This window comes from Mirounga leonina, unplaced genomic scaffold, assembly GCF_011800145.1.
Source record: "Mirounga leonina isolate KUSES-001 unplaced genomic scaffold, KU_Mleo_1.0 Mir_175, whole genome shotgun sequence".
NCBI lineage: Eukaryota > Metazoa > Chordata > Mammalia > Carnivora > Phocidae > Mirounga > Mirounga leonina.
Window position 1 is genome coordinate 7806668 of NW_023270453.1, and position 14530 is coordinate 7821197.

At 41.5% G+C, this 14530-nt stretch overlaps 1 protein-coding gene across 1 annotated transcript in view; it reads left to right on the forward strand.

Moving 5' to 3' along the window:
• The window catches only part of FAM107B (family with sequence similarity 107 member B), a 225339-nt gene that overhangs the window by 91691 nt on the left and 119118 nt on the right, over positions 1-14530 (forward strand). Inside the window, exon 2 of the mRNA XM_035021596.1 lies at positions 4654-4714. Within this exon, the coding sequence (XP_034877487.1) occupies positions 4654-4714 (61 nt within the window). The remainder of the gene's footprint in view (positions 1-4653; positions 4715-14530) is intronic.

The following is a 14530-nucleotide window of genomic DNA, read 5'->3' on the forward strand; positions in this document are numbered from 1 at the left end:
GGCACCCACAGTTTTAACAAAGGGGAAGCATTAGTATTTTTTTTTTTTTAAGATTTTATTTATTTATTTGAGAGAGAGAGAATGAGAGAGAGCACATGAGAGGGGGGAGGGTCAGAGGGAGAAGCAGACTCCCTGCCGAGCAGGGAGCCCGATGCGGGACTCGATCCTGGGACTCCAGGATCATGACCTGAGCCGAAGGCAGTCGCTCAACCAACTGAGCCACCCAGGCGCCCCGGGGAAGCATTAGTATTAAGGAGGGAGTTTAGTATAGTGGTTTACATCATGGGGTTTGGACCCAGGTAAACCTGGGTCTAAATCCCCTTTTGGCACTTCAAGGAAATGTTACTTTGGTTGTGTTGGTGGGTTCCTGGGAATCTGACTCTGAAACGGAGAGTAGCACCTACAAGATTTATTAGGGAGTGCTTTGGGGATCAACTCTTGTGGAAGGGAAGAGAAGAAAGCAGGATTAGGCAGAGGGGTAAGGGGCTACAGTGAAGTTTCTCAATCAAGTCCTCACCAACCTCACAGGCAGCTCTGGAGTGAGGAGGGCCCTTCAGAGTTGTCTTGAGATGGGTGGAGGGATCGGGCCTCTCTGCCCTCAAGTCAGCAAGTCCAAGTGCCACCTGTGCTGGCAGCTCTCTCCCAGGATGCTGACAGCTGCGTGCTATTAACCACATTTCCTGTAACTGTGACAATCAATCTTTCAGTCCTAAAGGGGCCTCCAGGCAGCACATCACAGTATCCACTGCAGGGTGAATGAGCCCCACTGAGCCTCTGTTTCTCTGTCCATAAACCAGGGCTGATAACAATAAGGGCACCTACCTCGAGGAGTTGTTGAGGACTAATGAGCTCTACACATACCACACAGTTTGACACATGGCAAGCGCTCAAGAAACAGTCACTGACTGTACATCTTAGATTTTGAATGGGGTAGAGTTTGGGATGGAGACGGGGGCTGCTTCATTAGGCCTTCTTGGAGAAACTGACCCCTGATCTTTGTTATCAGGAGGAACAACACTTGACTTTTTATTGTGGGATGTGTTACTAGGTTAAACATTAAACAGAAATGTAAAGTAGGCAAACAATTGAATCCATTCAACAATTGTTTAACAAGCACCTGTTGACAAAGAGGGTAGAGCCTGAATGAAACTTGAAGAGGAAGCATAGTTTTTGTCCTGGAAGATCCTATAATGTAGTGGGATAGACAAGGCTTAGATACTGGGTTTCATGGGAAATTAAACATATATTTATTAGTAGCAATGCAATGCAGTAAGAGACTCTTGGCCCTGGAATATGGTGAGTGTTGGATTATCTGTTTCTAAAATTACCTCCAATAGGAGACTCTTCCTATCCATCAAAATATGGACGTAGATATTGCTAGAGAGGTTGTAACGAAGCGGTCACATTTTAACACATTAATTTGTTGAAATATTTTTTGGGGGAGTTTTACAGTCTGTATCAAGAGGCTCAACAACATTCATGACCTTTGATCCAGAATCCTACCCTTGAAACATTAATCCAAAATAATCTAAAATAATGAAAATCTTTACATTGAAAGATGTTCTTTGTAGTATAGCCCATAATAGAGAAAACTTGAAGACTCCTCAAATGTTTGGTGACACAGAAACAGTTATTTAAAATTAGAATTCAACTTTCTTGGGAAGGAATGGTTATATTTGGGATCCATTTTCCAAATGAAGGAAGTTGAAGCCAAGAGTCAGTCATATACTTGGTGCAACAGGTGGAGACAAATGGGACCAGATCTCCTTAATTCTTGGTCAAGAATTCTATTTTTCTCTCAAATTATCATTGTGTTTCTAAACTCGCTTTCCTAGAGTGAAATGCCAGCAGCTAGTGTTGTAAAACTATGAGGCCAACTTAAACTGACTTGAAGTATGTCAGTGAGGTTATATTGTTAATGTTTTAACTAATTAGTTAATTTTTTATTGTTTTTGTTTTTTAACTATTATTGCTCAAGCGATGAAGCCAATGATCAAGGCACCCCACTCTGGCTTCCCAGAGCTGAGGTGTATCAGCTGGTTCTGTTAGAAGTGACAGAAAACATAATAGAAATGGGTTGTGCTTTTTTAAAAGATTTATTTATTTATTTATTTATTTTGGGGGCGTTGCTGGGGGAGAGCAGAGGGAGAAGAAGAGAGAGACTCTCAAGCACCTCCACACTGAGCACAGAGCCCAATGCTGGGCTCGATCTCACTACCCTGAGATCACGACCTGAGCCAAAATCAAGAGTCTGCCACTTAACCAGCTAAGCCACCCAGGCATCCTAAAATGGATTATTTTAAAAATCAACATATTTTTTAAAAACGTATGAATATAATAGTTGATTTGGGCTGAAAAGGCCAAGGTTAAGCCTGCTTCAGGCATGCCTCGATTTGGGGCTCCAATGGTTTCACTGGGACTCGCTATCAGTCCATCTCTTGGCTCTGCCTTCCTTTGTGTGGACGGCAGCAGCTCCAACCCTCATAGCTGTTTCAGGTTTCAGCGGGTAAGAATAGGAGTCAAGTTCCCAGACTTCCAGAGAAAATCTCTCATTAGCCCTGATTTGGGTCACATGACCACCCCTGGCAGTGGGGAGGGAGAGGGCATGGGGCTCTGGGATGGTTTCATAGGAACAAGAATTGGTTAAGTGTCAGAAGGCAAGACTTTAAAGAGGAAATCAGGACACACTTACTAGATAGAGTGAGTGAGTGCCAGGCAGCAAAGTCAACAGATGTCTACTACAGTTGGACTGTTGTCATTTTATTCTAGCTTTGCTGGGAAAAAACCAGTAAGAACGAACTCAGCAAATCACAGATTTACACTGAAGAGAAGAAATACAAGAATCTAAGGAGCTCGGTCTTTTTTCTCTAAATAGAACATAGTTTACACTATGGAAGACAGATGCTTGTTTATTCTATGCTGAGCGCTTTCCAACCCAGAGGATTCCAAATATCCTTCCATCTGCAGATCTTTCCAGGGCTTTGCAATTTTTACTATTTAATGAGAAAATTGGGGGAGGGGCAATTTCAAATAAAATAATAAATATGTCTGGAGGAAAGCTAAAGAGCTACATTATTTCACAATTCTGGAATTCAGAGCAATAAAAAGTAAACAGTCTTATTGGCTCAAAGGAGAATCCTTTCATCTATGAAACAACTTTATTTGGTTATTTGGGCATCTTGAGAGACTTCCCCTGTGGCTGTATTATAAAATAACTCCTTATGTTTTCATTATATACTGTCCTATTGGGCCTTGTGAAACAAGAAATTATTTGCCGCATTTTGTTTCTGTATAATGGGGCTTTCTATCATTTACATGTCCTTTGGTATTGTATTAATTCACATCCTTTTTAGAAATATAATTTTGGAAGAAATTTTCATTAAAAATTTCTTACAACATATAAATTTGAGATAATTGAACTGAAGGCTTGTTTACCCAAATTGCCCATGCCGATGCTGTAATGGGTTTTAAAAGTAGGACTAATTTTTGGAACTGGTCCCTGATGAACATTTGAAGAGGATTTTTGATCTCTGGAAAAACATTTGTTCTCAACACAGGTGAAATCAACTCCCTTATAAGTTGATACTGATGGCGATTTAAAAGAAACTATTCTTTGTGAATTGAATAAAGCACTTCTTTATCTTACTAACCAAGCTTGAAGAGTCTGGTGAATTCTCACGTGGATGAGACATTACTTAGGAGGTGCAAACTTAGAACAAATTGGGGAGTGCTCCTACAATGTATATCCATTTTTGAGTTCATTTGTTCCACTTTGCTTACAGAGTATCCTCATTTGCCATTTATGGAACTCTGCACCCACATACTTTATTGTGGTCCGAAACATCTTCTATTGGGCTAAATTCTTTTGAGGAACAAAGTTTGGGTAGAAAGTGTGCCAGTATGGGAAGGAAGCTGAGTAGGCATCAATTGAAGGGATCCTGCATAGAAATTAAGGTCTCACAGAAATGGCTCCTACGAGGCACTCAACAAATATTTGTTCAGCGAGGGAAGAAAATAAATGAAGGAATCAGCATAAAGTCATCTTGCAGACAAATTTAGAAAGACACTGTGTAGACATTCCTCTTAATTTACTTCCCTCACTCTTAGCGGGCTCTATTTTATCAATGCCACAGGAGTTACAATTGTCATTAAAGAATATCGTACCAGAACTCAGAGAAGAATGTGTTCACTCAACTTGCCAGAGATCAAAATAACTGTGAATTGTGATAGAATTTAAAAAATACAGTGAATCAGCTCTTTGAATCATGAAAAGTAAAGCATAATTATCTCTGTTACACCACGCTGGCAGAATTTCTGTCGCATGGAGAAACCCACTGCCGCTATGTCTAAGTAATTGATGCTCCCAACCTTTTAGTCACAGAGGGCCCCTGGATTGTACTGCTTCAGGGACAGCATCCATAGACAGTTTCCTGTGAATGACACTGTGGGGTTTGTAACATGCTGTAGTTATTCTACTCAACATCTTCTGTTGAATTTGTAGCTTGTCCAAAGCTTCAGTTCATAAGGGCTTGGTCTAATATTGTCAGATCTTGCCCTCATATTAATTCGGTAGGTTTGCAGAAAGCGTTGCCGTAAATTAATGCATATTTTTACTTTCTCCCTATTTTTCTGGTTTGTGGGACTGGAACTCAGGAAGAAGAGGAATCCCAGGAAAAACCTAAATGCCTCGAGTTGGGACAGAAGATGGCATCAGGTAGAGTACATTCAGTGTGACACCTCCTTTTCTGGGTTGCCAGCAGGGCTTACAGCATCCAAAAGCTTTGCATATTGCACAGGAAAGTCTGTGTGTTCCAAATGACTGGAAACACGACTAGAAATGTCACTGATAATGGATTCCAGGCACAGCATGTAGGCAATCTGGTTATGATGCAGAAACTAGCTGCTTCTCTTCTTTCTTTTATTGATTACGGTTCTTGATGAACAAATACTTGCAATGAAGTAAATGATGATAATGATGAAGAAATTTTAAATTCGGGAAGACTAAAATAAGTAGTGTAGATGTTTACTGAAATATTTATGATTACCTTGGAAAATGTTCTTTAGATGCATTTGCTGGGTTTCTTTTTATGTTAGTGTATAGTGAAATATGCAGCTTTGCTAAAGCTATTTACCCCATAATAGGACTTCCTATGAGATAATATGGAAAGAAACAGTGATGAGTGAATTTATAACTTAGTTTCTGACTATGATCAGTAATGATAATGACATGTAATGGCCATAAAAACAAACATTAGTTGAATGGACTTAATAATAATGAAAGCGAAATCTTGATACTCTCTGCTTCTATATTCAAATGGCTTTTAGTTGGGTGTTTTAGATATTAAGGGGTTAGAAGAGGGCTCCATATGTGTTTGCTGCTGGCAGAGCCTCGTGTTCTTGGAATTTAATGGAAGTCGGGGAGCAGAATTGAGAAAACAGAGATGGTAATGAAAAAAATATGCAAACTGGGGGGAAAGGTGGCACCCTGCCCTGATAAAGATGGAGAAAGAATTAGCGATTAAACAGCTCCACCATTTCCCTATGTACCCCTCCCAATTGTCTACCCCCAACAATAACAAACATTGCTTTACTTTGGTGCCTCTCCGTAGGACACTCTCCCCTTGTAGATCCTCGCATGACTTGGCTCGTTCTCATCAATCGGGTATCAGCTGAAATGTCTAGTCTCACAGACTAATTTGTCATTCTGTCAAATCACTCTTCATCTCATTGCCCATTTTATTTGTTTCACAACTATTATTAAAATCTAAAATTATCCTTTCATGGATTGGTTTGGTTACTCATTGTCCCCTAGAGAGCAGAAACCTTGCCTATCTTGTTTAATGGTATCTTAGCACCTTGGACAGTGGCTGGCACTTAGTAGTCATTCAGTAAATTCTTACTGAGTCCTTTGTGTCCACTATATGCAAGGCATTTTCTTTCTCTGATCTCTTTCTTTCATCTCTTGATGTGGCCAACTCTATGACTATTTTAGATTTCTGGCCTATAAAAGAGAATAAGACATGACCCTTGCCTTCAAGAAAATAAATGTCTAAAGTGTAGATGTGTTTGGAACATGAGAAATAATGTGAAAAGATTGACACAACCTAAATACCACTGAGAGCATTGAGGAAGTAGAATCTAAGAAGTTTCCTTGAGTTGATGTTGCCCAGAAGGAGATTTGGAGTTGTTTTTTTGTTTGTTTGTTTTTTAAGATTTTACTTATTTATTTGAGAGAAAGAGAGAGTGAGAAAGAGAGAGAGAGGGAGAAAGAGAGAACGCAGAGGAAGAGGGACTAGCAGACTGAGCATGGAGCCCGATTCAGGGCTCCATCTCACAACCTTGAGATCATGACCTGAGCTGAAACCAAGAGTCGGACGCTCAACTGAATGAGCCACCTAGGCACCCTAGGAGTTTTGGAGTTTGAAAGTTTGAAATAGGAGGGCAGATTTGGAGCTTGCATATTATACCCCTGAAAATTGTTCGGAGTGCCACTTTTTCACACTTACTCTTGATTTTCAGTTCCTCAGCTAGAGAAGGCTGGACTAAGGGCCATTGCTGGGTCAATGCAAATTTGGCCAAGAGATTTTGAGTTTCCCAGTTGCTGTTGTAAATAGTATCATTTGCTCTTTTGGCAGAGTGTCCACAAGATTTTGAAGACATCCAAAGCCTTGATTATCCCACATGTTGTGAAGACACTGCTACTCACCAAGGCTTTTCTAAGACATGAGTTGACTCCAACAGGTCCTACTATGACATCTCTGAGTGAGAAATCAAGGATCCAATTCTCAAACACTCTTCTAGCATCCTAGATCTTTAAGCCCTAGGAGTGTGTGACTAGAAATGTAGTGTAGTGGTAAAGATTTCCCTCCACAATACATTTGGAGTCAGAGATCCAAATGAACATAATTCCGCAGAAAGAGGGGGCACTGTTTAGTTAGAAATCTATAATCCCAATTTCTTTGTGATTTAATTGTATGGCTTTAGATTTTGGATTATGAATAAATGGCTTATTTCCCTATTTTTTTTCAAAAACACCTAATAACCCTACTCTCTAAGTAGAAATTTCAAACAGAAAATGCAAAAATTTCTCACTATTTCTAAAAAGTGAGTTGGGTTCACTTGGATTCACTAACTTTGGGACTTGCTGCAAAGTCCCTCTTTTCTATTCAGGATTTACTCCAAACATGTGTCTCTACACTGTGGCATTAGTATAATTGTGTGTCTAGTTTTAGTCCATTTAGTTCAGATTTACTGTGTTTATTAACCATTCTTTGAAATCCTGTTATGTATTAAGTTGTGTCTGCCAGGTTATTTGAAAAGTATGAATATATAATACATTAACTAAGAAATGTTTATTGAATACCTACTATGTGCTAGACATTGTGCTAGGAGTTATGCTATATTTAGAGTGGTAACTAGGACAGACGTGACTCTATGTATCATGGAACTTATGGGAAAATGAGAAACGCAGCCATTAAACAAATAAAAGGAAAATGTAAATTATAGAGAAATTATAGCCTAAGATAAGTAAAATATAAGTTTTAGAGATATATAAGTTTTAGAGGGTTCTGTGGAAGTCTTGCCTTTAGAGCTTATAGTTAAATAATGTCTCTAAAACATGGACACAGAAAACTAAGACAACAGGTAGGATACAGTACATGCTAAAACACAGGCAGGAATGGTAGGATGAGGAACCAAAGAGATAAGAGAAACTCAATTTGGGGGATCCAGGAAGTTATCCAAGGGTTTGTGGCATATGAGCTGGCTCTTGAAGGATAGATATGAAATCCTTTTGTGAATAAAGACACATTAGCCAGGATATTTATAAAGTGAAAACCAAATACCATGAATTGAATCTAAAGTGATACCTATGTGATATCTGGCCCCTTTTTTGGCTGATGACTGAATCCTTAGGCATCTGTTACTTTATCCTGAGGCCTATAATTTCTACTTGCAGGGCCCACCCAGGGGCTATGACAGGTTAACTGGAAGTGTGTTTAAATTTTACCACCATCATTGCCTGTCCCTTGCTGTCTAATAATTCAGTGTCTGTACATTTGAGGGTTTTTTTAGTAAGTGACCTGCCTGTAATAGACGGAACCCTAATACTTATTCAGAATCAGGTGGCACTTCCCCTTGACTTCATGGATATATTAGCTGAGTGGACAGGGTAGCCCATTTATAATAAGTCCCTTTTGTGATGTGATACACCATGGTACACCATGAGTTGCTGTCAGCTGGTGCTTCATTTCAGCATGACCAGTGCTAGGCAGGTTCATCATCAGATAAAGTTTACCTTTGCCTCAGCCTGCCCTTTTTGTGCGCTGCCCCTCCTCAGTGGGGTTCCCTCCTCACTACCTTCGGCCCCCAGCTTTGCTACCATCAAAAGAACATGCACTCAGGCATGTATATCTTGGTACATAATTAATTTACATCACTATGTTATGCCCGTTCTCCAGCCTATTGTTATTTTAGGCTGCAAATCCACCTATGGAATGCAAGAATTCAGTGGCTGTTAAAGGGATTTTTCAACATTAGCAAGCAGGTAAAGAAGAGGGGGCCTTTCTGGCTGTAGTCACAACGTGTGGTTAGCCACTTTCTTGACCCGAATAAGGCCCTGCAATCATGGGGCTCAATGAAGATTCCATCAGGCTGTGTGTTCCTTAAAAACAGGGGTTATGTCTGTTTACAAGTAAGGTTAGATCTTTTATCCAATGGTGCCATTTTGGAGACATCTTGCATCCTTCTCCTATAACATTATGCTTATAACTGCACAGGAAAAAGGAAGAATGAGGTAATGGACCCATGAAAAATGGTGATACAAGTGGAAGTATTATGAAGGAAAGATTTCCAGACATAAGAGTTCCTTTGAGGTGGCCATGAGGTTGTCTGAAAAATAGAGGAAAAGAACAATGATACTTTACTAATAGTGACAAGAAGGAGGCCATAGTTCCAAATAGAAGGATCTATATGTCAGCAAGAAGGCATAATTGAAAGCCTGATGATATGACCCTCTGAAGATGAGCCAGTTATTGGAAGTAGCCGAGGACAGGGGAAGAGTTTACATGTTCTCACCTGGTTTTATGCCTCATTTCTCAGCAGCTGCTACATCAAAGTTGGCAGACATTTGGGTCTGCATGGCTCATGTGGCCACCTGCTCCCAGGTCTTTCTTTCTGTGGGTTTTCTTTCCTTTTTGCATTGCCATGGGATGTGTTCCTTTCCTAGAGCTTTTTGTGGTTGCCCTGATTTGTCATTTTAGAGAAGTTTTGTGCTGAGGCTTCATCTAATCTCTTTCCGTTCCACTAAAGGGCTCTTGGAACAAGCCAAGCACCACACATACTCATAACAGCCTGTTAGGCATCTGTATTGAACAAGGTTGAAACTGAGCAGTACCTTTTTAGTGCAGAGACTCAGGTTTATAAGCTGATGTAAAGAAACTACAGATTCTGCCCAAATTAATCTTATCTCTAGCCAAATGAATAGAAATTATGGAATACCAATTTTGGGAGAAAGAGAGGGAGGTTAGCACATCATAACTTCATTTATTCATTCATTCTCTTACGGACAGGGAGACAGATGAATGGATGGGCCAGCTACACTTTCTTGAGAGAATTTTTTTTTTTTAAATGAATTGCACCCTTTCTGGTGGCTATGTTTCAAAAAGAAAGTAAAATGTGTTTTTAAAATGTTGGCTCAATCATGTCATTTTTCTTGCCTGTGCATTGCTTTAGACACAGGCCAAGTATTTTTGAACGCTGAAACAACTTTCAAATGCGTTTAAAATTCAAGAAGACTTTGCAGAATCATTTTTATCTTTTAGCTTGCACTTAGCCTTTGCTGTTGGGGCCCCATGATTGCCACACTCTGATCATAATGGGAGAATCTTGTAAGTCGATGCTATTTTATGACAGTCAGAATGTTTCAGTGGAACACTCTCTTTTCGCTAAAGGTCACCTAAGGCTGAGTAGGGCCCAGCACGCTTTCAGAGTTGGCTGTCTGTGTCATCTGCATTTAGTCAAGTTTTCATTTCCTGTGGTTTGTACGTTTCTTATGTGTGAAGTAAACCCCCAACGGTTAAAATTCTTCAACTGAAAATGAAAACAATCAGGACAAAATATATGTATTTTTGTAACCTTTGTGAGGAAGTGAGACCAGGGTTCCATTGAGCAGCTTCTTAAGCAACATCGTGTCGCTGTGTGTGTGTGTGTGTGTGTGTGTGTGTGTGTGTGTGTGAGGCTGGCCCCCTGCGGGGAAGCGACACTTCTAGCAGGGAGCCTTGAGAGGTGAGAAAATGACCTATTGTCTGGTAATTCAGACAACTAAATGTTTGCTTTTACTTTCAGGTCATAGTAGAACAGTCAAAATGAGGTCTCTACCCCAGCCAACTGTATTTCGGTCATACCTCGCTTTGTGCAAAAAAAGTGATTTATCTTCCTCAACGATTTTTCTGAGGCCCTGGCCAAAGAATGAATAGAAAACTGTTCAGTTAGGGAAGTTGGAAAACAGAAGGTGGTGGACTTCCTTTATCCCGAGTTTCTTTCCATCTCCTTAACCTTAGAACAGACTGTCTGAAGTCCTATGAGGCCTTTTATTACAGAAAATGTTGCTTGGGGCTGTAGATGTCTTCCAGCAAGGACCTGATCCCTAAATTTCTATATGGGATGGATGTCTTGGTCTGCATGGCTTTCATCCCATCCTCCTGTCAGGTCTCTGCCCTCAGCAAGGCTTTCTGTGACCACCCTGAGCAGAACTGCAATCTGTCCTTCAGCTCTTACCTCCTTGCCCCATCTTGTTTGTCTGAAAACCACTTACCACTCTGATGCACTATGTCCTTTCCTTGCTCTTTGTGTGTCTCCCCCCTAGAACATAAGCTCTGTAAGCTCCATGAAGGCAGTGGTATTTTATATGCCGCTGTGTCCATAACAAATGCCTAGAACAGAGCCCTGTGTAGAGGGGATGCTCGATAAATATTTGTTGGACAAAGAAGGAATGCTTGCTCTTCTCTTTTAAACTCTCTCTAAAGCAGTTAGCTCAACCAAAATCTGAACACTGAGTATCTTTTTCTATTCAGTTTTTTCCCCAGCTCCCAGCCCAATGTCTGGAATATGGGAGAGCTCGAAATAAATGGTTGGTTGACTTAAGTATAAATGCATGCATGAATGACCAAGTCTGATCTACTGTGCAACTGTGATATAAAAACTGTGTTCAGTTGGGACTTTAACAAACTTGAAGAGAACCACACTAACCCCTGGGGAAGTCAAAGATGAGGGTGACATGGGTCTTGCCTTCAAGGAGCTAAATGTACTTCCTTTACCTGAGTTTACCTTCTTCCTGTTCCCTTGACTGTAGGACTGTCTGTGGGTTCGGGGGGGTGGCTTTTATTAGAGAAGATGCTACTGAGGTTGCAGATGACTTCCAGTAAAGTCTTGATCCCCAAACTCCTGTATGGAACTTAGCTACCATGCTTTTATTTTAGTCCTAAGGAGTCCCGCTATTTTGTCTCTACTTCAAAGAATTGTTGATTGGATCATGTAAATTCTTCCCAAGAAGTGAAGGTCTACCAGAGGAATACACCTGTGAAAATGATATATTCCCCATTCCAAGAACTAAAACACCACTGGACGGGGTAGGTCATGCATAGGCTCTAACAGGTATTCATAAAGAGGAAGATGTTTCTAGAATTTATTCATAGATCCTGCATTATGAGTGTAAGTAGGAGAAAGTCATGGGCTGGGCAGAGAGCACAGCTAGATTTTCTTCACTGTTAAATCAGTTGGCCTTGCCCTCGAATCCAAGGAGATGCTTGGGGTGGGAGTGTGAGTAATGTTTGTCTTTGGCAGGACAAGGCAGCAAGGGTGTTCTTTCATGCAAGAAAGAAGACTTCCTAGCCTGCCTGCTAAAGATGTACCAATCTGCTCCTAGCTCAATATTATTTTGCACTGAAAAGGTGTCAGACTAATGAAGTCCGGTTTCCAAGTTCTCAGCTCTGTCCTCGGCAACATCTATTAAGTGATATTACCATCCACATCTCTGAAACCACAGCCTCCATCCTCCTCAGGGTCACCCAGAGAGCAGTATCTGTTTTTTCTCCTCTCTCCGTGGGCAGAGAGCTAATCGTTTCCAGATTGTTTTTATTCAGGAAATTCAATAGATCGCTTATTGTTCATAAATGAGAAAACACAAATAAATAAAAACAAGAGTTTGATTTAGTCCTCCGTATTCAAGGTACACCTGGTGTGCTGTTGACTGACCAGGCACCTGTTTCTTGAAGAGGAGCGGAAATGCACCTGCACAGCAAATGTTTGGTTTAGACGTTGTGCCCGGGTGCTACATGAGACACCTTGGTAGCCCTATCGAGTACTACTCTTCATCCGATCCTAAGTCCCCTTAGCACCCCTGGACGCACAGGGCTTCCCAGAAGTTTATCCAGGTCATAAAATGAATCAGTTACTAGGAATGAAACTTCCAGTGTGGCAATACTTGGAGCAGAATTGTATACTGTGTGTGTGTGTGTGTGTGTGTGTCCCGCAAGATGTTTCTTTTTTTTTTTTTTTTAAGATTTATTTATTTATTTGAGAGAGCGAGAATGAGAGCGAGAGAGAGTACATGAGAGTGGGGAGGGCCAGAGGGAGAAGCAGGCTCCTCGCCGAGCAGGGAGCCCGATGCGGGACTCGATCCCGGGACTCCAGGATTATGACCTGAGCCGAAGGCAGTCGCTCAACCAACTGAGCCACCCAGGCGCCCCCGCAAGATGTTTCTATGCTATTTTATTTTCTTCCATTATTTCCTTGTTTGTTTAAAATTTGTCCTCCAGCCTCTGTAAGAATCCCTTAGAACAGAAAGAATCGTGAAGGCAACACTAATATACACAAGCGGCAATAATGAAGCAGCACTTAGGTTAAATAAGTGAAACCCTAAACCGATGGTCTTTGAGTGTTTCCATGCCGGAGGAATCTCTCTCCCCACTTCCACTTCTCACTTCCTGTCCCCGCACGTGAGTAGAAAGCTCGAGCTTGCGCTGCATGCTGTGCATTTGGACGCCCAGCCCACTCTCTCCCTGGAGGGTACCCTTCCTCCCGTTCTCGGGACACGGACAGGGGAAATCATCATGTAGAGGTTCCAGCTGGTCACTGTCTCAAAAGCCCTGAGGTGGAAGCGAAAATGGGAAGTTTCTGAATCTCAAAGGTTGGTGGTGTTGTTGCTCTTGTTGTTATGTACCCGTGTTTCCCTGCAAACATTTAAATGAAGTGGCTTTTGGGTCCTAGGGGTCCCCTGAAGTGAGCATCTTTATTCCCCTCATGCCCACACCTCAGTTCAACTTGGCTTCGTGGCAGTCATGCCCTACTACCCACTTAGGTGATTCCTGGTGGGTCAGCCACTGTTCTAGAATTTGTGTCCAGGAGGAGCACAGCTCAAGCCATATGGTTGAAAAGACAGTCCAGGACTTGTCCTCAAGTTGTTTTCGTACAGACTTCATTGAGAAAATGTCATTGTCCAGATTAGGGGAGGCAGGACCGATGAGCTGGAGGGTGTGACGGCCACCATGCGCCCCTGCTTCCGCTTCCATGGACACTGGCCCCCACTTCCTACACCTGCAGGTGTCTGAATCAGGCTTTCTCTCCAGAACCTGCTCTGACCCCTCTTGGGATTAGCCCTCAAGCAAGCACTGCTGGGACCTGGTGAATAAATACCTCCGCTCGCTGGCCCCTTGGGGAGGCCAGCTGTGGGGCACATGTTCTGTGCTGGTGCTCAGAGTTGCCCCCGAGGGTTAAGCCACTGAGGTAGCTGGCTTATCACCCCACTGACCCCCTGCTGTTGCCCTCACCTCCCATACAAACCGCTTCTGGGAGAACCCTTAATCAGAGACGGTCCTTTGGCACCATCACTGCATTCAAAGTTCAAAAGACTCAATGAGCCTGATTGGGAATCTCAAAAAAAAAACCAAAAAACCCTTTGAAAAAAAATTTTAAAAATGTAAATGCAAAGTAGCTGCTCTGATCACTACCTTATTAACTGGTCAAAATGGTGGCATTCCTAAGCTTCTCAAAAATTCTCCAACCTATTCTGAATGCAGCATTCTGTCCTTACCCGTTCATTGGGGGATGTTAAATGACTATGAAGAAGGAACGGAGACTTCCATCTTGATGTTGGCTATCACAGAGCATATTTGCTTAGAGACCGCCATACTGTGACTCATTTTGAACTTGCTTCATATGAATTGAGGAGTGGATTTGAGTCACACGATCATTTATGTTTGAGCCCCAAACATGAGCCCTAATGTTCAGCTTAGTTACTGATTAGATCTGGGCGAACTTGAATAGCCATTTACCCTATATTGAGCCCGTTTTTAAAAACAGCTTAGAAAAGAACACCTCTGGATTCCTTATCCTTCATCACAGAGAGAGGATGAGAAAAAGAGACCAAAAAAAAAATACAATAGTAAAGTGTTAATGAATTTTCTCTAACGCATTATGGCTGAGGATTGGTATGTGGTCTGTGTTCCACCCAGATATTCAAAAATAGTGGCTA